General features: G+C 38.8%; 1 protein-coding gene across 1 annotated transcript in view; it reads right to left on the bottom strand.

Annotated features, from left to right (window-relative positions):
- Positions 1-5,735: 5,735 nt before the first annotated feature.
- The window catches only part of ALS2 (alsin Rho guanine nucleotide exchange factor ALS2), a 44,037-nt gene continuing 26,221 nt past the window's right edge, over positions 5,736-23,551 (bottom strand). The window contains exons 18-34 of the mRNA XM_005144638.4: positions 23,098-23,300; positions 22,886-22,951; positions 21,102-21,200; positions 20,324-20,488; positions 17,150-17,261; positions 16,782-16,859; positions 16,532-16,665; positions 14,311-14,478; positions 13,943-14,060; positions 13,337-13,494; positions 12,508-12,630; positions 11,244-11,420; positions 10,815-10,860; positions 9,173-9,234; positions 8,521-8,670; positions 8,125-8,221; positions 5,736-7,021 (exon numbers count right to left, since the gene is read on the bottom strand). Coding sequence (XP_005144695.2) covers positions 6,983-7,021; positions 8,125-8,221; positions 8,521-8,670; positions 9,173-9,234; positions 10,815-10,860; positions 11,244-11,420; positions 12,508-12,630; positions 13,337-13,494; positions 13,943-14,060; positions 14,311-14,478; positions 16,532-16,665; positions 16,782-16,859; positions 17,150-17,261; positions 20,324-20,488; positions 21,102-21,200; positions 22,886-22,951; positions 23,098-23,300 — 1,995 coding nt within the window. The 3' untranslated portion in view covers positions 5,736-6,982. The remainder of the gene's footprint in view (positions 7,022-8,124; positions 8,222-8,520; positions 8,671-9,172; positions 9,235-10,814; positions 10,861-11,243; positions 11,421-12,507; positions 12,631-13,336; positions 13,495-13,942; positions 14,061-14,310; positions 14,479-16,531; positions 16,666-16,781; positions 16,860-17,149; positions 17,262-20,323; positions 20,489-21,101; positions 21,201-22,885; positions 22,952-23,097; positions 23,301-23,551) is intronic.

Below are 23,551 nucleotides of genomic sequence, written 5' to 3' on the forward strand. Positions count from 1 at the left end.
GGCCATGTAAATCTAGTCACAAATACCTGTTTCTTAATTACCAAAGACATTCGGAGTAGGACAGAAATCTTGGGATGGTATAGACATGGAAAGAGGAATTCCTATGTTGCAAAGTACATTCAGGACAGCGGTGCTCCTGGTTTTCACTATATAAGAGCAATACAAAAACACGAATAACCCTCAGTTTGGGTGATCTCTGTCCATGTCCCCTCACTTCCTGGAACCTAAACGTCTATAGCTTCAAATTCAGTTGGAGAAGTATTTACAAAGAGTACTCAATCGGCAAGTTATATCTTAAAATGAAACTTTGACAGCTTATCCCATAACCTACATTTCAGAAAACCCATTTCCTATTATTTTACTAATTGTAAAGCTTCTCTTTTATAAACTATGTTATTTTCAGATTTTTCAGGAACACAGACCCTGCTGACAACTGTTAGTTCCCATGTACAACAGCTGTTTATTTTGCTTTTACATAGTCTACACAGACATCCAACAGCATATTCCCAATTCAGAATCCTCATTACAATTTCGTGATAAAGGACATTTGAAAACAAAAGAGCACATTCAAAGACTTCAGATGTACCATAAAGGAGCCAGCCCCTGAACTACATGTTTTATCTCACACACTAAAAGTCCAGATTTTTTAAATCTCACCATACACATGCCTCAAAAAAGAACCCTCCTTCTCCTTTCCCCCTCCTCCCCCCTCAAAAAAAAGGAATAAATGAGTAAAAGCCCTGTTATAATATAGCTGGGTTTTCTGGCACAACTTCCTTAACCCTCTCTCTGTTTGTTTGACCAACTTGCATCTAAAAATACGCTGGTTGTCAACTGTGATAAGCTTTGCTTATTACCATGCATCTGTTAGCAGATGCATGATTTTACAGCAGTTGGCTCGTTCAAAGCATCTACAACTTTTATCCATAAATACACTTGTCCGCCCAAAATGCTCTGATCACATCGCACTTCCAGTAATTTCCCATTCAAAGCTCAGCCCTCTCCAGAATAAACCTCCAGTTATTTCAAGTCTAGATTTGGCTTTTCCTGCATTTTGTCGTATTTACCTTCAAAGCATCAGACTGCATGACCTTTACAAGTAGGTTGGGACCCTGCAAACACATATAAGGGAAACGTGAGACAATAAATATTTCCAGAAGCTTTTAAGTTTAACTAATTAAAAGAAATTTGAAGACCCCCTACCTCAGACTAGACAGGCAAAACCCCTCCATTTCATTTTATTTCTTTAATAGAAGTCTCCTCAGATACATACCAAAACCTGCCTTTCTTCTTGAGATAACTGTAGTGAAATTACCATAACCTTAAAGCCTGCATTGTTGAAGTAGTGTTGTCTACCACAACTGTCACACCACCACATTGACAATTAGCATTGCTCATATTCTATAACAAAACAGGGATGTTGAAAGAAAAGATTAAAAAAAACAACCCCCAACCATCTCCAGAATAGTCTTAAGAATTTATCAAGGTCCCTTTCAGCCTTTGGGAGCTGGATCATTTTTCCTGGCTAGGACAGGTATTGCACAGCAGTGACTCAGAATGGGAAAGAACTAAACCAAAGCAAGCAAGTTACCCTGTTGCTATCAAAGAAAGAGCATTCTACAGTCTTACCAAACAGGTATTTTTAAATGCACCAATGAGAATCATCCTGCAGCAAAAGCCATAGTGCCTGGAGATGCTAAAATACTTCCTGTTCTGCTAAAATACTAAAAACAATGTTACTCTTTTGAAATGCTTGTGAAATTAATTCACCCCCCACTCCCTCGGAACCTCATAGCTTCTGGTATTCACTACTACTACTGCTGCTTCCATTGAGAACAGGTAACAGATCAACATAAGCGTGTTTAGAAGTTTTAGACACACTGTTTGTCTTGAAGGCTGACTTCAGATCTCCAAGAATAACTGGGAAAAGTACTGAATGCTAACTGTTTGCCTTTTGGGGTGAAATTCTCAGGTATAGCCATCAGGGAGCAGCTAGGGTCAACAGTAAACAGAATTAGAAAGCCTTCTATCTGTTGCTGCCTTTTTAAACTGCAGAGTTTATGCTCACACTGACAGCAGCAGCATTTAAGCATCAAAATCTGTCAAGTTCTAAAAGCAGCTCACCTCATTTGTAAATTAATAGCTGTTTCATATTTTCACATAACAAAAGGAAAGCAGCTTCCAGCTGTGAAGCCTGGTTTCAACAGCTGTCAGTAGCTAGAGATAATGAATAAGTCATTACCAGAATATTCTACTTCAGTGCAGTTCTTTAGAAATAGACCTCCTAAATTGCTTGCTTAAGGGGAAAGCCCAGAGTTCCAAAACTTGGAACTACTACTGTAGCTTAATTTCCTAAGACTTACATCTACACAGATAAGGCCAGAGCTCGGGGTCTTCTCATCCCAGGGATCTAAATAAATTAGATGGAGGTTCTTACTAACAGGCTTACCTGACTAGCCTCCCAGCTGGTGTAAGGTTCTTCTCATTCACATGTATTGCATGCAATTACAGATGCTCATTAATAGAAGGCATTCCTCTGCCCATTACTAAGGACAGACTAGGATATCCATGTTAAGCACACCAGAATTCAGAGTCAAAAAGGAGACCATCACCTTATGTCATCCCAAATTTGGGCTACAGGACTTACTTCCTTCAGCAGCAGAAAATTAAATTTCTACCCTATTTGCCAGACATACCAGGTCTTACTGATACAAGGCTAGAGTCGCAAGGGAACCCAAACCCTGCTTTGAATACAGTTTTCAGAATTGTCTTTAAATGCACAATTTTGCCTGTTGTCAAGCCTCTAAAGGGAATACTACAGAGAACCTGACATTCAGAACATCAAACCCCCCTGCCCCTTCATACAAGCTTTTTCAGTTAATATGCTTGAGAAGGTTATTGAGCACTTTTAACAAGGAAAGCTACTTGTACCTTTAAAATTGTCAAAATTAATTAGTTGGCATATTGAAGACCTCAAATCAGCTTCAGGGCAGGGAACACTGAGAAAGCTTTTGTTGCAGTTAAGCACTATAAATTGGCTGAGTAGGCAGGCACAGTAGTAAGAGACATTCAGCATCTCAAATGACATGCCCTATTCAGGACTTTTTTGTGCCACATTATATTGACTTAATTAGGCTTTCCTCACCACTGAAGTCTGTCAACTACTTCTAGTCAGTGTAAAGAAACTACTCTGCTTCTTGTACACTTTTTTGAGACCTTAAAGTGTTTTAACTAAAAGATCAACCCAACACTAAATATTACTGGAATAAATGGACACATTTTAAGTAAAGGTAGAGAACTGTCCTTTGAAGCCTTATCTTGACCCAAGAACCACTTACTGTCTGAGGGGGCACAAACTAAAAAGCCTGAATAAATTTTTACGTTCATGTAAGACATTCTGTGAGGTTTAGATAATCCTGTAATACGTAAGGCATACGTAAGGCTGCTGATGGAACAGTTTATACCATTACTCTTTGTAATCAGATATAGTCAGCAATGATTTATTCTGCCTCCCTCTAATCCAAAAGCTTACAGCTCCAGCAGTAGTGCAAGTACCTTGTTTACACAGGGGTAAATGCTACGAAAGCATCACTTCCTAAAGGAGCAGTGCATTCAGAGAAGAATATCCAGGTGCAGCACACTGTAGTCTCTTAACACAGCCAGCTTCACTTCCAGCTGTTTACTGCCAACATCTTGGGCTTACTAAAAAAGCCAAATGAACCAAACAACCACCACCTGACATCAACACCACACCAATACAGTGATACTAAATCAACTTAGAAGTACATGACTAAGTAGTTTAAAGAAAGGACTGTCTTACAGTCTCACACCAGGCACATATCATGCCTCTACATTAACTCTTAACATACCAGAAGAGGTAGCTCCTTAAACTGCTTCTAAAACTAAATACAGTTAGGAAGCAAAACTATTTACAAAAAAATAAGTCAGTAACATTATAGCACCTGGCATTCCAGTCAGAACTCTGTCAAGATTAGGAGTGAGGAAAAACTTTGCTTTTGAGCTCCTACTCCTCATTCATACATCTAATATTTAGCTAATAGTAATTAAACAGGTAACACAAGTTTAGTAAGCTTTGCTGTAGCTACAAGAAGAAACTAATTTCACAGACACATGAGAAATGCCTCTGTGCAGTACAACAGTTTCAGTACATCGCATATTTTCTTACCTGCAACCACCAGCTCCTGCAGAATTTCCAGAGGGAAAGAGTATTTGCTGGATGTCAGTAGAGAAGTAACCTCACTGCCCTAGCTAATCTATGGACATCCTCTCCTTTCTAATCCGCAGATACCTAACCTTAGAACTACTCATTGCCAGGGAGAAGAGAACAAATCCCCTTAACCCTTTTCTTGCATAAAAAGCCTAAAGTTGTCTCTTACTTAAGTACTTTCTTATCCTCACAGCAACTTTCCCAGTCAATAGGACACCCATCTTCTAGGCTCTGTCTTCAGCTAGCATGCCTGCACTTACTATGCGAATCTGTAATACTGTAACATTGTTCTTCTGTTGCTGGTTACAGGATTCCTGCTGCAGCAATAAGAAATACCCAGCTTTCAATTTGAGGAGAAAAAAAGAAAGGAAGAGGGGGAAAGATGTTAGAAAAATGTTAATTACTATGAAGCAATGCAGGTGAAGTCCTCCAGGTTAACTCATTTCTTTGCTAGCCATAGAAATACACAAATCAAAGCTGGTCTGCACTGATTTCCTAATGCATCACAGCTCACATAGGCTGTAAAGTGGAATCTGTGCCAGAAGCACATTTAATCCTAGGATTCCCTTCAGCTAGTAACTGAGCTATATATCAGAAAGACCAAAAATAATCCAGGCCAGGCTGTCTGCTTCCATTAATCAACAAGCTAAATTCACATGTGATACCACTACTTTTTATAAGAGATTGCACATGTGTATGTGTGTGTACATACATATATATGTAAAGGCAGATGCATTCTTGGTTTTTTAGTTCTCAACTTTGCATCACAGTGAATGAAGTTAAACATTTGAAGTTGCTACATATTTGTATACACAAAAGCAGGAATATAATGGAAAAACTTCCCATCTCTATTTACATTCTCAGTTTAAAGCACAGATTCAGCGTGGGAGTATAATCATATGAAACAAAGCTTTTCATACCTTAAGACTGAAGATTAAAATGCTTCCTTTCTTCTGAGACACCTGAAGACAACAAACACTAACAGAACTGTTACAAAGGAGAAAACCAGAGCAAACATTTTTAACGACTACACTCTACAACAGGTGAAATAAACCCTGAATTTGGATCCTTGCAGGTGAAAGTTATTGCCATTGATTTACTCAGCCGCTCAGCACAGCTCCTTTTCAAAGAGCAGTTCCTTTCTTATAGGTTTCAGTTAAATGCTCTGTACATTGAATTCTGAGATATGATTGCACAGAAAGGCCACATCTAGCACAGAATATTAAGTGTTCAAATCCTGCCTTATACTTCATTACACTCTACCCTTATTTGTGTATCCCTCCCAATAAACTTTTTATACCTTCCCTTTTATTCACACTATTACTTATCTCTCCTCAAATTATTCAGTAAGATTTAAAAATGAGATTAAGCTAAAAAAAAATTGTTTGCAAACAGGAAGTCTATTATCTCTATATTGTGTGATCACTACAGTCAGTTCCAAGAATAACAATAGCTTTAAACACCATCTTGCCAGAATTACTCTTTTCTCTGATAAAACTACAAATCATTTCAGAAAGACCAATCATTTTTACTTTATTATGAAAAATGCTACATTACAGTCACTGTTCAAAACAGCATTTTAACACTATGGTTTCTTTCCATTTAAGTGCCAATACACAAGCCATGATTACTGTTTCAAAAATATGATTAGCATTATCTATGGTAATTTGACATAACTTAAGACATTAGAACTTTCTATAATCTGTTCCTCCCTCCCCCTTTTTTGAATCAGCCATGGTAAGGAAGAGCACCTACAATACCCAAGTTACCCGCTAGTGTTATTAGTATAAATAAAGTTAACCATAAACCACAGAAATACACAGATATGCAAAAATCCCCCCGGGGAATTATTTGTTCTCTACATGTTCAAAAATGCAACAAGGTCAGCTTTTTTCATTTGACACATAAGTTAACAGGCAAAAGTCTCAAACCTAATCCATGGTCAGCTTGTTCAAAAGCACATTCCCATTCCTGTGTCACATGGACTTTCAGAGAAAGTGTCTGTCCCCGGCCTCAGGGTAATGAAACTGATCAGTACAGATTTCAAGTATTTAATTCAGTGCCAAAATTTGAAGTGGTCAGTGCATTTTATTTATTTCACAAACAAAGAATAATGAAGGATTGTATATTTATAACTCAAACAGGAAAGTCCTTAGCAGTGTGATTATTACCAGAACAGCACATTAATACTGAATTCAGCAATGCTGTTCCACAGAGATGCCTCAAACTCTTTATAGCCAAACACTATAGGTTACCCATTATAAATACTAACATACTTCTATTTTTGAAATAAACAAACATAATGGCTTAATTCAGGGAGACTGAAGGGTTCTGTGGTGCAATTAATTCTCTTCAAATGTCTCTGTTGACAAATCAAGAATAATAAATACAATCCCACTGCTTTGGAAGCCATGCGGTCCAGACTTTCACATATACTCTATGTAGACACCATGCCTTTTTGCAGCATTATCGACTTAAAAGGAGTAAATAATCTTTCTGTTAGAATAGGAAATTATTTCTTCTTGGCAGGTATTGACAAACCAAGTCTCTAGCTTCATCACCACTTCACAGGCAGATAGCCTCTGGCTGCAGCTTTCCAATCTTACAACTGAAAATTCAGAAGAAACAACTGAGTGTTTTCATTAACAACAGAATGTAACAGTATTTTTTAAGTGCCATGTCAGGGAAGAAAGTGGGTAGTAGTGAAGTTCTGCCAAGTAGATTATCCCACAGAGCCAGGTCATAAATGACGGTCTAGGTAAGCTTTTCATGTTGAATCTGGTAGTAACATGCCTGAATTAAAACAAAGTTCAGTTTAGCATACACAGAAGTTCTCAGCAAGCTGATAAAGTATCATACATAAAAAGGTTAACTTGTTTTCTATCCAAGAAAACAGTGGGCTAGGCTTTCTACAAACAGTGATGATGCAGTGACATTCACAACTGTAAACCTTGTAATATGTAAACCAGCAAAAAGAACAAGAGGAGATTTTAAGTTACAAATTATGTCCAACTCCTAACAAAGCAAGATAGCATGATTTGGGACTCTGAATATTCACAGCTTCCTGCTTTGCTAAGATGAGGTACACTTTTTTTGCACACATGTCTTCGTTTGCCTTTTCACGGAAGGCCCCAAAAAAGCAAATATTTTCTTACAGGACAAGGGTGCAGGGATTAAGTGTTTCAAAGCCCTCACACTGAAAAGCAAAGGTTTCCATCACCTAGATAAATACCCTGACCAGCTGCTGATAGCCATTCACTCCTTAATGCTGCTCCCAATATGCACTGAGGCAGCTATGACCAGAAACCTAATATAAATGCCTCAGACAACACTTGCACTCATGGAACATAGATTCTGCTTCTACTACATATGTTATTTGATAAATTTTAACTAACCCAAACCTCTCCTTTTTGCAGCCCTTTAAAAATATCAGGTATGAGAAAAAGCCCTCTCCACCCAACTATTTCCAGTTTGTACAGACAGAAAACACAATCATATTCACCTTGCAGCTCATCTAAAGATTTTAATTTAACTTCCAGATTAACAGCCTCCCTCCAAAAAAGCGGTACTTCATCTCAATTTTTATAAAAGGAGTAAGGTTTGCTAAGTTGCAGGGAAACCACAAGCTCCAGGTGCACATTCAGAACAGTCAACAGCCACCAACATTACATTTAAGTAAAGTACATCTACACAGTGCACCACTTTATTAACAGAACCTGCAACTGTCAGGTTATGCTATACTCCAAGTTAAGCTTCCCTGCTCATCCTACCTAAAATATTCAATAAAAACACCAATAAGTTATAACCTATTGTTCACACAACTGTCCTATGATCATCATTGTTCAAAGCTGACTAATTTGTAAAGAAAGCTTTTAATAACTCAGTAATATTCATACCTTCAAGGTAGTGAACATGATGCCTTGCTCCCCATGCTGCAGATAAGGATCCATCAGGTCTTCGATTAAGTGTACCTCAGACCCCAAATTCCTTATCCTGTCATGTGGAGAAGAGGGAAAGAGACTAGTTGAGCAAGAGACACCACTATAATGTTTTTACTTCTCACACATGGCACAGTGCAAACCCCATGCTTTTCCCTAACCTTATTGAGTCACAATTGTTTCAGTTAACCCTTCAACATTTTTCCAGGCCAAAGCAAACCACCAAAATGGAAAATTTACTAAGTTACATAAAGCTAGCAATTATGTCCTAGGACAAGAAGCAGGAGTGGTTTATATAGAAGTACTCACACTGCCTATGCTCAGCTAATGACAGATGCCACACTTAGTGCCTACCTGGCTCGAAGTACCACATAGAGAAAAACAGGAAATAAGTCATCCATGGACCACAGAAAATCTTCCTGAAGTGTCTCCAGTACATTCTGAGAGATCTCTTCAAAGGTCTGCTGGATCACCTTCAACTTGTCAGCTGGGGTGAATGTGGTACTATTTGGAAAGTAAAAGCAAAACAGGATAACAATAAGAAGTTATCTATCTGCATCTAAATTAGGAAGACAACACACTAGTTACCATGTTTTAAAACAATGGTAAATAAGGAAAAAGCCTTTTCTAAACCACTTTTAATTCCTACTTAAATTCTTACAGCAGAATTCCTTATGCCAGCTAACAGACATAAGAACACTCCCCAGGCATTGGTCATTTTGCTGTACCTGTTTACAAGTTTACATGTATATTTGATTAGACATCCTCATACTTTTGACTCTAAGTGGTGTCCTACAGACACATCTCAGTCACATTTATGAGGCTATTCATCATTGCCCTTTGGGAGAATTTGATAACATCGGCAGTAGGAATTAAAACATCTTGGGGACCTCTCTTATGAAGGTGAAGAGAGAAAAGGTGACGGATAAAGGATCACAGTCAACCAACTGAGATACTAGTATAGCAGGAGCAGTAAACCATTAAAAGACAAATGTCAGAGAATTACCTGATTTGCTGTAAACATTCAACTGCAGAGGCAAAGCAGGCATCTTTTGTATTTGATGATACCTGTATAATCATGAGAAGATTTATCATGCAGGTTTTACAACTTTTCTGTTCAGCAGCAGAAGAAAAGCAGAGTATCATGTAACACCAGCATAAAAGACACTTTTAGTTCCGGTTTTCCAGTGCAAGGAAAGGGGAATGTGCCTGGACACCGAAATCACCCAGGAAATCTGCCTATGTATAATCTTTATGAATGTTATTTGCAGTCAGAAAAGCCTGTACTGAATTCATTGGTTTATTAAATTTTGGGTATCTTCCAGGTCAAGTGAGACTGAGAATCACTAAATCTTAATGGTTAACAGTCAAGAGGCAACCGTGAGACTGGAACAGTTGAAACCTAGAAAAAAGTCATAGCAGCAAATAATCAAAGGTTAGGAGCAAACAGAAAAGAACAAATACAGATGTAAGCTTCTTATATGCAACTGAACTTAAAGTCTTTCTGAATGGAGTAGGTAGAGAATGGTTGCCAAGAGATCTAGAGGAATCCACAGAAACAAGGAAACCGGACAGAAGAGAGAAGCAGATAAACATGATGTCTTGGTTAAAAACATCCTGTTTAATTCAATGAATACCCCAGCAAGTCAGGTAAATGGCTACAGAGAGCATCATATACTGCATAATTCAGAGAAGACAGATGCCACATAGTACTTCGCAAGTAGAGGGGCTCTATAACCAAAAGTAGAGTAAGTGTAAAGAATTCAGGCAGCTGATAAGAATCTCTCCCAGTACCTAAAAATACAGAAGATCTGAAGTAACTCAAATGTGTTAATGCTGGATTTTTGTAACATTTTAAGTCTGAGTGGAGGTTTACATCATGTTTTCTCAGGTGAATCTTCAACTTCATGATTTGGGGAAAAGGGGACTTGCCTTGCTGGGAACCCTTAGCCTTGGGGTGGGTCAGCAGCAGCTTTGGTCATTATTACAAACCGCATTCTATCAAGCAATATCAGCTGATCTGTGTGCAGCAGCTACTACAACAAAAGCCAGGCTTCCAATTATTATAGGCTTTGTACAAGCCACAGCTATAAACAGGGAAGAGGTGATCTGATGGCAGGAGTACCAAAATGACTAAGAAAGTTTCAAATAAAAACATAGGAATTATAAACAGACATGATTGAAAGTATGTTGTAAACACTGAAATTGTTCACAGTTATGATTATTAAGCCACCCTCACCACAGCACAGACTGAGTACTACAGTGAGAACAGTGTTCAGCCACTTTCAGCAAGATAATGATTAAGAATAAAAACCTTACAATTCTTCTCCTAATCAGAAAGTATATAATGGTATAACTCCCTTAATCAAGTAGCTTCAAAATTCCCTTCTAGACTTTCATTCTCACAGTTGTGCAACTGGACACCAAGCAAATGTCTTCCTGAAACAGAATTCACTACAGACAGTAAGTGAACAAAGCCGAACTGACAGCTATTGAAGAAATCACTAACATAGATTTTAAATAGCAGACATTTTAAGGAAACAAGATAGCATCTCCTTTAGCAAAAGGCCTGATCGAAAGTTCTTTGACTGCATCTTCATGATCTCAGCTTCTTGAAAGAAACACTGGGCAAAGGTCAATAAACATACCTTTTTACTCTCTCCAAAGATGGATACCGTTCCTGGCCAGAATTTCCTACAAGAAACCCAACAGTCTATTGAGAGAGCATATTCTTACAGCATTTTTCACCTTAGGAAAATGAGGTCATCATGTTCTTTTAGGAGATACACCAGCCCTTTCTATAGGATCAACTACATCTAGCACAAATAGCTGGAGAATAGCCTAATTTGACATGCTCACTCTGGTTTTGTACCAATGTCGATCTTCCTCACCCCATCTCTCTTTTTTTTGGAAGAGGGAAGTTTTGATTCCTCCTCTCAACCATACTAAATAGCTTGAAAATACATTTAGATGCATTTTAATCAAAGAAAACACTTCAGATAAAGGCTGAATTTGCTCTATCTAGTTACATGCCATAATATTTTCCTAAGTTCTGTTTATTGTTCAAGCATACTCACGCTTGCACTCCAAGAAAACTCAGAAGAGCCATATCAGTTTGTTTGTTTAGACGTAAAACACATTCCCAGTAAATATCTTCCTCACGCTCGTTGTCTAAGGCATACAGCATAAATAGAGGAGGATACAGTCGTGGCAGTAATACAGGGAGCAGCAACCCAAAACTGGTTACCACATAGCTATTAAAAGAAGAAAATAGAAAAGGGAGATTTGAAGACTGAGACATTTAAAAAAAAATCTAGAAAAATTGAATGGAAAAAAAACCCACTGGAACAAATCTTTCATTTAATATGAACCTATTCTATTAGGTATATAAATAATACATACAAATCCATCAAATAGCATCTGTACTAAGAAATACTTCAAAGTAACTTTCCCTTCCAATACACACAGGTGGATAAGGGCAAGGAGACTAGTGCTGCAGCAATTTTGTGGTTTATGTGTTTTAAACAGCACACTGGCTTCCTTCTTTGTATAATGTAAAAGCTGAATACTCTACTATATTACAATTCAACTTTAATGTGTATCTTCATGCTAATCATTTAGCCCCCATTCTGCTGGCAGATGACTTTACCTTCAAAGCACAAGCTGGAAAATAACCTAAACCCCATTCAGTTCCCTGACCTAGCTCCACACACTTGCACTCCAGTCGTCATGAAGTCAGCAGCAGTCTGGCATCATGCTGTAATCTTAACAGGGAAAGCTGAACTCACAGTGCCTACTAATACCACCTGCACTCACTGGAGTCATTGAACACTCTCTCAAGGAGACCATCTCTACTGATCCCTCTCTCCCTTGTTTTGACCACACCTGCAGCTGCTGTGGACAGGACAACGATGGATTCAAGGGAGAGTTCAACATGATCAGCTATTTGCAATGCAGTATATGTGCACTGGACCTGCAGTATCCCCAGTACTTGTTATCCAGAATAGTCTGCAGAAGCCCAGGCCCAAGCCTGATCAAGTTTACCCATAACAAACAAAAGCAAGTTTGGGCTTAAGTTAAGAACCATTGCATGCAACAAGGATGAAATTCTTGTTGCAGCCATCACATGGAAGTCTGCTTAGAAGGATCTGTCATCAGAACCAAAGAAAAACAAACAAAAAAATCTGCTTATATCCATCAGTTAAACATGTGCTCATCTTTCTTTCCCCAGCCAAGAAAACGGAAAAAATAACAAAAAAAATCAAACTCAGAAATTAAATGAAGCTTTTATTAGGGGTTTTTGGGGTTTGTTTTTTTTTTTTTTTTTATCCCTCCACATACCCTGGCTCAGGAGATTCTGATCTTGAGTCAGATTTTCCACTGCAAAACGATCTCCTCCCTTTTGTCTCTGTCGCCACAAATGGGATTGTGCTGCCCTCTTCCGGGAGATCAGGGAACAAGAACCTAAATGGCAATACACAGATCAACATAGGATTTCATTTCAAGAAGTTTCCACAAATCACAGAATTAGAAAGCAAGAGTGGACAGAAACAGTCAGCTGAAATAATACATGGTGGACTAAGACAGCATAGCTAACAGATGTACAGTACCATCCACCTAGAAGTAAAACATGGTAGGCCAACCCCTCTGATGCCAAGGATACCTTTCCTACCTTGACATCACTTCCCTCCTGACAATGCTTCCAGTAGTTAATAATTTGGAGTATTTCTGCTTTCAGATTGGCAGGACCCAAATAAAGCTGTAATCACTCTCAAGAATCTAAGCAAACACTCCATAAGAACACTGCTCATCCATGTTTGTAAGAACTTCAATGGAATACACCAAGTCCCCATCCTCGCTATTCTATACCCTTTAAACACTGCCTTTTCACAGCATGGATATCCCAATATACCAAATTGGAAATCTATATTCAAGACAAGCTTCTTACAGCAACACCTGAAGTACAGTACAAGATGTCATATACTGTGGTAAAGACTTTAATTTTTTTATTTTAACAGAATATTCAATATTCCAAAAGCCAAAAAAGTTAAGCAACCCTCAAAACAGAGTCAGATACTGGCATACTTGGCCTGCACAAACACTAGACAGTTTCAGGCCACAAGACATCTTTAATTCAGCTGAAGTTCAAATGGAAAATTAGTCTCATTACCTAACCAGTTGGAAGATCCGTTTGAGGTAGGACTTTATCTCTCTTACAGCCTCCTGCAGTAATCGCCGATTAGCTCCAACTCCAACATAGGTCATTCTGTAGACAGCTACAAGTGTTTCCACCAGCTTGCCCAACGGATGGAGAGGAGTATCACAAGCCTGAGATAAAAGATATTAACTGGCCAGTCAGATAGGTCAATGCAGGTTATTAAATTCATGTATGAACTACATACAGCTCATAAAGGAGTCAAGACAGTACAAAATCTTGCACTACTACTTGGATTAGGCATCTGTCCAGTACTATTAAAATTAACATGCCATAAATAGCAACTATTTCAAGATGCTTTGCTGGGATGCAATGTTTAACAATTAAAACAGTGAGCAGAAAATGACTTGAAGGCAGTATCCATTAGGTATATAGTGATTTTAGTTGTGGATTTTAATTCGATAAAATAGGAAGTTAAGAGCAAATTTGAAAAAATACAACATGGATTACATGAGCAAACGTGGAAGGACTTGAGGAAAGCTATTACAAAGTCTTTTAAAAAAGTAAGCTTGACATCATTCCTTAGCAGCAACCTATATGCACATTTGGTTGTCACAATACCTTTATCAAATACTTTTTTATGTTTTCATATTTTTCCAGGGTGAAGGCACCGATGTGTTGTGGAATGAACTCCAGGCTTTCCAGTGTCTGAGTATGTGAACGGCTCAATATTTCTGGGCTGCAGTTATAAAAAGGACAAAGACATTGTACAGCTTGGGACATACAGTAAGGAAAAAAAAAGCCCTGAAGTTAACAACTGAACCTGGAAGGGTTTATAGGACAGAGTATTAAGAGTTCTGATTTTGTTTAAGATTCATTGTTGTTTTAACAGAACTTTTACAGTTAAGAGTTTCTAGTCTAAAGTAGAGTGTGATTTCAGTTTCTCTCTCAATACTTCATACTGCTGACTCTCTTCTCCAGGAACCAACCTGTCTTTGTGTTGCCGCCGGTTGGTGGTCAGGGCCACCGCAATGTTGTCCCAAGCTTTCCATCTGTCCCCCTGGCCCGGGCTCTCACAACCAAGCTGGTTCCAGCATTCTTCAAATACTGCCTTCCATTTTTCATCAGGAGGCACTGCCAGAATCCCAAGTTTCCGCCTGATAAAAAGGCCAGTTAAGTCTGTTAAAAATTGGGCTGTTGTGAAACGACACATTCAGCTATGAAAACCACCCATGGCTAACGTCAACCTAATATTTCACACTGTTTTACCAAAGCTGATAACAGTCTCTACTGTAAACCAAAGTTTATCACTAAGAATAAACCTAGAGCCTATTTAATCAATGAGTTGATTTTCAACACCTTTACAAAAAGCTATACTTTTTTTCCCCTTCCTAACATTCATCCATATAGCATTATAATGTTATCAGATTAAAACATTTTTAATACCCATGTATGGGAACAGCTACGAACCTTGTTACATTAGAGAAGTCAGTCTAAATCTTTCTTGTAATCTTCCAAGAAATGGTCTGGCTAAACACAGAAGGACCAGTTTGATTTCCAAGAAAATAGGAGATACTGCACTTGACTGGGCTGATCTTCACTAGTATTCATTCAGAAAGCTCAGACACATACAAATGGCATGGCCACATTGCAAGTATGTCCCAGATATCTCACTATCCTGGAATGTACAAATAGCACAACTACAGAGATGAATAACAAGGAGAGGTATAAGGCTTCTGCCCCTAAAGCAGAATCTACAGATGATACTGGATGACATGTGAGGGATGTGCTAGTAGAGTAAAACTAGCTCAGGCATCTTTTAATTGACAGCCAACACTCAAGAGATACTATATAACCAAAAGAAAGCCGTATTCTCCCTACACATATACCTATCTCTCTCAGTACAGGTACCTGAGACATATAATGAAATTTAGGGCTTTGAAAAGCTTCCTTAAAGCAAATAAATGGTGTCAGGGTTAAGACTTCCATCTTGATTTAAGTCAAGTGTCCTCTATTTTTTCCACCATGCCTGAGATGAGGACTACCACCACTGGTATTTCCCCACACTTCCGATTTCACAGAGCAGAAAGAGTAGGCTCTTAAGCCTTCTCACAAATTATACCAGAAGATTTTTCAGCTTCAAGAGAGCCTGAAAAGGGCAGATGAAACCCTTATTTCATGAGCAATCTTCACAAATATGTACATACATTTATTCATAGACTCCCTACTGTGGTAAAAAGCAGACAGCTGCTAAGGCTGCAAGTGTTCAGTTCAGCAGGGAGGCCTGCTTAACTTTGCATCCTGTTGTAGGTGTCAGCACTGTCAAAAGAAATTACCAGTGAATGCTTCAGGAAGCACACTGGGAAGTAATCCATGTAAAAACATTAGAGTTGAGTCTCCAATTTTAACCTGAAATTTCAGAGTATGCTTCACAGATATTGAGTCCTGTACAAGGATTACTTCTATTGTAAACCAGTATCTAGTGCCACCAGATAGTAGTAACTCTAAATTTACATATATTTCTTCTATTCCAAGATCTTAGTTATGACTTCAATAAAACAAAAAGGATTCTTTCCCAGGGATAATTAAGCAAATTGACCTAATGCAGCTGCTATAAATATGGTTATTGTGGCACTTCTAAAAATTACATTTGCCGAGGTGTTAAAATGCTCGTTTGCAGTTCAGCTGATATCTCTACTATTATCTTCTTCATTATCTGGAAGAGGTGCAGGTGCTAATTGTACCCAATATGCACCCACTGCCATCATTGGCATACTAAATTAAATACCAAGAGAATAACTGTAGAAGGCAGAGAGGTTGTGATTGACTTAAATCACTCAAATATAACTTAGTTTTCCTCAGTGCCTCAGAAGTCAGCAGCACCTGTGAACTCAGGTTCTAACAGGCAGCTCAGATAGAAATTAACACAATAATTAACCCGAAGCAGCTACAGGACAACAGCAGCATGTTTGCTGTCCTGTATTTTCATGCTGTTACTTCCATATTCAAGCAGTAATTAAAACAAGAACAGCTATTAAAACCAAAGATTTTGATCTTATTTTATTTCCTAAACAGGAGGAAAGACAGATGGAAAAAAAGAAAAACATCTCTTTGGAAAAAAAGATTCTTAGTTAGCTTTTGAAAAAAGACAATAGTTATGTTCCAGAGTATTATTGAACCATAAGAAGTTATTTCTTACTCAACACTCACAATGCTTTAGGTTTGTCCTTCTCATTCTCATACAAGCTAGGTTTGAAGTAGGTTCCTGTGATTTTTATCCCAGATCCCCACTCTCCACTGAAGAGACCTTCAATATAATCTCCATTTGGCAAGGTCAGAGTTCCCTTGAGAGAAGATAAAAAAAATTAACTGAAATCCATCAGGAGCGAAATTTAGAGCAAAGTAACCTTCCCCCCCTCCCCGATGACAACAGTTTATGAGTAACAACTGTAACACCAACCTTTCCACTCAGAGTCCAGTTATCTGAAAATTCCCCCTCATAGATTGTATCATCCTCAGAAAGCAGAATTCCAGTCCCCTGTGTAAAGAGAATCATAGAGAGCACAAAGCACTAATTACAACAGACAGCCTGACTGCAGATCTAAAGATCCACTGAAAAACCTGTCACTAATTCTTAGCAAATATTTTTTTAAAATAGAAGTTTCTGAAATAGTCCTGGATAAAACAGAGCAGAGATACAGTTTAAAAAGCCAGGAAAACAGATGGTTAGAGGAACAGAAGGTGCACACAGCCTACATACACTCATGTACCCCAGGAAGTGACCATGCTCAGCTAAGTCACTACAGCACAGACGGGTGTTCAACTCACCATCATTTTGTTCATGCTGAAGGCTCCTTCATAATATAGTCCAAACTGAGTAACCACAACACCGTTGCCTTGGCAAACATCATCTTGCCACATTCCCATATACTTTTCTCCTCTGAAATAAAATGAAGTAGGAAGAACACAGTCTTAGTAGCACATTTATATAATTTCTTTGACTTTAATGCAATACTTTACCGTTACAGAAGCCACTAGAGAAGAGTCATACAGCACTTGCTTCAGATCTGTCAATCTAGTTTCACTAGCTTCATGGAAATAAAGACCCTTTGATAGAAGCAAACTATAATGATCTTCCTTTCCCAATTCACTTTCAAATCAGTCACATCCAACCAAACTTTTTCTGATGAACTGAAACAATGCTGAAGCCCCACTAAGCCCACCTCCTATCCAAAGGAACCTAAGCAGTAGCTACAACACACAAGGAAGACTGAAACTTACTAGATAAAGCTAGACCAGGTCAGCTAAGATTTAAGTTGCATATGAAATGGGATCTTAGGCTTCATCAGGCATCTGCCTGATGTATTTAACAGTTACTTAGAAAAGATGCAAGCAGCTTACTTTAGGCATTATTTTTACCAAAGCTTTTGATTTCTTTACCTAAACTCAGATGACTCAATTTAATAATAAATGAAAGAAACCAAGCTGTTCCACCCAGGGGATAGGAGGCAGACCCTCAAAGTCATACATGAAATTTTTAAAATATCAGAGTGCAAAAATTGTAAGGAAACAAATAATTTTGTAGAAAGTTTCTGGAGAAGAGCCTAACAAAGGTCATGCCACAATATTAAACATGTCAAGACTGCTCATAAGTAACTATCAGCTTCTTTGAGACTACTGTTTAAAATACTCTCCTTATTGCAGAACATTTTTCTCCTGATACCCAGAAAAATTATAAAGAGAGCAAGCCCAGCCATTAATCTGAATTCAGGGGTATCTTCCAGCTAATTGGACCCATAACCTTGCAGAATGCTGGCCTGAGTCACCATGCCAGCTACAGGGGTCTCTGCTGCATGAAGGCTTCCTGAAGAGACAGATGCAGCAGCATATTCAGTTACCAGGATGGAAATAGAAGAGTAGAAATCCCACTAGCTCAAATGACTGCTTTGCAACAATGGCAGCAGCTCATAAGAGTGTCTGCGGCTCTCCTTATTTGTCTGAGCTAAAGAATAAGAAATGAAGAAAATGAATCTTTAAGCAACAAACATACACATATTCTTTACTGAGACCACAAAGAATACTATCAGGAGGGCAGCTTGCTCATATTTGAGTAACTTGGGAACAGAAAGCAAATGCCACATTCCTCCCTCAGCATGAACTGCCACTTAGAAATTCAGGAGGTGAGAGGAGTTCTGTGAGAAAAGCTGCCATCTCTTCAGTTTGGTAACTGAACAACTAAAAGTATGTGGAGACATCTTGACATTAGCATATAAGAACACCACTGAGTAAGACTACATGCAAAACTGCCACCAGGAAATACCTAGATATGTTACAATAGCTCTGTTTCAGGAAAATCATAGAATCATAGAATAGTTAGGGTTGGAAAGGACCTTAAGATCATCTAGTTCCAACCCCCCTGCCATGGGCAGCGACACCTCACACTAAACCATATCACCCAAGGCTCTCTCCAAACTGGCCTTGAAAACTGCCAGGGATGGAACATTCACAACCTCCCTGGGCAACCCATTCCAGTGCCTCACCACCCTCACAGTAAAGAATTTCTTCTTTATATCCAATCTAAACTTCCCCTGTTCAAGTTTTAACCCATTACCCCTTGTCCTGTCACTAGAATCCCTAATGAAGAGTCCTTCCCCAGCATCCTTATAGCCCCCCTTCAGATACTGGAAGGCTGCTATGAGGTCTCCATGCAGCCTTCTCTTCTCCAGGCTGAACAGCCCCAGCTTTCTCAGCCTGTCTTCACATGGGAGTTGCTCCGGTCCCATCATCATCCTCGTGGCCCTCCTCTGGACTTGTTCCAACAGTTCCATGTCCTTTTTATGTTGAGGACACCAGAACTGCACACAATACTCCAAGTGAGATCTCACGAAAGCAGAGTAGAGGGGCAGGATGGCGTCTTTCAGCATACCATCTTCCACCACCACACCTGTGTGCAAGGCAGCCCAGCCTTGCACAGTCTTTGACACCAGCACTGTTTGCCAGCACAGCCTTTGCAAGAGAAGAGACCTTCCTACAAAGCAGCAGCCTTTCATAGCTTTGTTGAGAAGAATAGGTCAGCATAGAAAGCTACAGCCCAGAGTTTGGGAGAACGAAGCAGCACTTTGATGGGGCAGGGATGTGGCACTGCAAAGATATTTTGTTAAACCCAAACAGATGTCTGAAATAGCAGGCAAGTTTACAGTATGATGAGGGACAGTGATCTGTGAAAGGCTTTGGAACGTGTGTAAGGAGAGGTCTATTACAGCTAGGAAAGTAACTGGGAACTGGGACAAGGTGCCAATACCCACATAAACACTCCCACACACCTCCTTCACCTCCAGACTTTCTACTACTCTGCTTTTTAACTGGGCACTCAGTTCAGTTAAGCCAAAACCCATTTTCTTGTGCTCTCAAAGATGTCTTTTCAGGAAAAAAAAAGCCAACACTAAATTAGTGACTGAAAAAAAACAAGTTATATTGATCTATATGAGTCTGTGCTTGGAGAGCATTTGTTTAGTGTACACATTTAGTGCCATTCTGTTTCTGAGATCACTATTTCACTAATTTGCCCTGACAGAAAGTACCTTCCCTCCACTACACTGACAGAGTAAGTCAGGGGAGAACTTGAGTACAAGCATTGCACAGTCCTGTATGTTGGATCACTAACAGCCCAGTCTTACAGGCCTGAGATTGAAGAATACTTCTCACATGACATAAAACTTCCATATTCAGTCCTAGTTTTCAGGCAGGAGTATGATAGGAAAGCAAGGCAGAAAAAAACAAAGCAAAACAACACCCCCACCCCCCCATTTACTCCAGCAGCAGCACCAAAAAGCAGTCTCTAGACGCAGTTTTTTAGGTCATCAACCCAGAAAGCCTAATATAAATCAAAAACAATAAAGATAACATACGCCACTACTGCAACTAACAGATCAAATCCTTTCCTACTCTTTTTGCAAGTGTACATCATACTTGTTTCAAGAATTTGTGGAACTGAAGCATTACCTTGTGATATCATCAAAAACTCCATACCCACTCTTCTTATCCATTGTCCACTGTCCAATGAACATACTGGGAGAGGAAGAGGTCAGCTTCCCGCTGCGTAGCAGACCATGCCCATGACGCATGTTATCCTGAAAACACCCTTCATACACCTCACCAGTCGCATAGCTATAATGAAAAAGAGTAAGAAAGATTCTTATAATCTGCTTCTGTTGTGAGGCTTTGTTTTGGTTGGTTTTGGTTTTCTGGTTTGGTTTTTTTTTTGATTGGGTTATTTTTGGGGTGGGGTTGTTTTTTGGGTTTTTTTTTTTATATACATATATAGATATATATATGTGTGTTTTTTTCCTCCAGAACAACAACTCTCTTATTTCTTTGGAATTCCACTGCAGCCACAGCAAGCAGGAACTCCAGTAAAAGTATATCTGGGATAAAATTGAACCTTTAATACAAGTCTTTTGATGCTTTGTTGTTTTAAAACCACTCTCTGCACTACAAGCAAGACCATCAGAGGTTATATTTCTCTCAGAAGAAAGTTTCCTCTATTGTTGAGAGGTGGTAGCAACATAAGAGTAGGTATTTAGATATTAACAACAGAACACTGTACAAATATGCATTGAGAGCAATCTACCAAAAGCAAAGCAGAAAATAAACCAACCTAACTATATTTACTAGTCTGAAATGTAACAAAGCTACATGCAGAGGCTTGGTAAGCCATCCTCCAGAGCATCAGCCCTGCTCTCCCTTCTGCAATGACAGCAGCACAAGTGCTACATTTTACCTGTAGACTCCATGCCCACACATTTTGCCTTCCTTCCAGTACCCCACATAATGGTCATCCTTATTCAAGGCTTTGTTTGGCACTTGGTATTCACCATACCTGTCAACACACAGAACATAAGCAGCTATACTTGCTAGCACACTTCATTAAAAACAGGAGCTGATGCATATCACAGACCCATTCTAAAATTAGAATGCTCTATATAACTTTTAGCCCATCTCTTCAACTACACCAATTCTTTTTTTTTAAAGGGAAAGCAGGAATTCCAGCATCACTAGATCCACTTTGTCCATATGGATTTTCTCCTGCTTGACTGTGGCACGTTGCACATATTCTTCTCTCTCCCAGCTTTCTAAAGGCCACAAGTCTTCTCAGACCCTAAGACTGCTTCTACCTTTGTTGTCTCCTTCAGTCCTGATAATTTAAACACAGCTTTATTCCACAGAAAGATAACATACACTGCTATATGTTAAATGTTAAAAAAAAAGATGTTAGCTTCCAATTATGTTCAAACAGTGGCACAGAATTGTTCAAATTCAATTTGCCTAAGAATGAGATTTATTTATTGACTGTAATCTTTGAGGAGATTAAAATCCAGTTATGAAGGTTCTCCTGGATGTGTACCTACCCCCAACAAGACATTATTAAGTGTTGAGACTACAGCATGCATGCTAAAACACAAATATATTTGATAATTCTAGCAATTATAGCTAAATACCAATAATTTCTTCCTGGTGGGGGTTTGCAATATTTCCATCTCCAACAACCTTAAAATCACAAGGTTTAGTTGTAATTCACTATTACTTACAAATGACCAATGCTGGTTTTTAGTTTGACATTATACCAATAGCTATGGTGCATTTTAAAAAGCTGTCTGCAGCCAGACCACATTTCTATTTCCCCTCCAACTCAATACTCTGAAAATATGTCTGGAAGCCAATAGAACTCCACATACATTTTTACCCTGCCCACAAGATTCATATAAAAATGTCTTTGCAAGAAGTTAGCCTCTTCACCTCAGTAGTGTCTTAAGGAGATTCTTAGCAATGAAATCCATAGATTATTTCAAAGCTGTGTAACAAATTGTTATTTTCAAGCGGTCTTATTCATTTCACTAGGTAACTTGGAAAACGTCTATAACTTGTGTTCATCCTGCTTTCAGACTCCTCTATACTAGTTAAATTAATCATCACAATCACATACTTTCATTAGTTTTGTTTTCTTCACCCAAACCCTGAAGTCTCAATTCAGGATTCTGTTGTCTCCTTCCTAAATTATTAAACCAGAAATACAGCAAGAAAAGCATTAGAGAAGATGCACCACTACAGGGTATGAAATGCCTTGCATTTTCTACATAGGTTAAAAAACAAAACCCAAAAACATTACTTTTGAAAGAACATTGTAACACAAAGTTAACAGTTACCAATACAGCAGAAAGTTGACGGCAGACTTCTCAATTGGCTTCCTCTGCTTAATAGTTTACACCTACCCACCCATTCTTTTCCTCAGCTGCTTTATCACTTCCTCCATCCTACAGCAGATTACCCCAATTAGTTTCAGTTTTTATGAACCAACTGATTTTTAATCACACGAGTCTGTTGTGAAGACAACCAGCATATCTCTGGGTGAGATCTCTATATTGACTAGAGATAGATCTTGTTAACACAGATAACCCTTAGTTAATAAGACTCAGTGCAAAACTTTTGATTATGAGATTTTGATTATTTCCTACTACAAAAGGTATTCCTTGCCCTCTTGCTCCCCAAGTAGCGAGAAGATCTTACCCATCCTCCAGCCCAGCCCGGAAAGTCCCAGAGTACATTCTTCCATCTGCCCACTTTAGGATCCCTCTGGAAAAAAAAAAGATAGGGCCATACAGATATATAAGATAATTGGTCTGCTTCACACTTCCCAAACAACTTCTGTGAGTGAGCCTATTTATTAATACAGCAACCACCTCATTTTGTTTTCAACTGTTACATTTTAATACCTTTACCTGCCATGGGGTTTTCCTGAAAGCCATCTCCCATCATAAACAGCATCCTTAAATCGAGGGTCCTTATAGAAGGTGTATTTGGCACTGCGAGAAACAGGAGGCTCCTGCCTTGGCACATTCCCACCAGCTCCACATAGAATTAAGTCAGAAGTCCCTCTAAGGGCCTGATCCACTGCTTGGCTTATTGCCCTCAGCCACTTTGTCTGAAACAGAAAGTGTTTCATCACAGGATTTAGCCTACATCTGTCTTTGTATTGAATCTCACCTTTACAGCAACTGCAGTAATCTCCTTTGCACTCAGTACAGTGTTGTAAATTGGAGCACTGCTACAGTCAAGCATGGCATACAGTCACTCTGCATACCAAGCTGTAGGAGGACTTCGTTCTTGGTGAATACTTCAGCAATACATCTCCCCATTTGGTTTCACAGTAGGAAATTAAAGAAAATCACTCCT

The sequence above is a fragment of the Melopsittacus undulatus genome, chromosome 8, assembly GCF_012275295.1.
Source record: "Melopsittacus undulatus isolate bMelUnd1 chromosome 8, bMelUnd1.mat.Z, whole genome shotgun sequence".
Taxonomy (NCBI): Eukaryota; Metazoa; Chordata; class Aves; order Psittaciformes; family Psittaculidae; genus Melopsittacus; species Melopsittacus undulatus.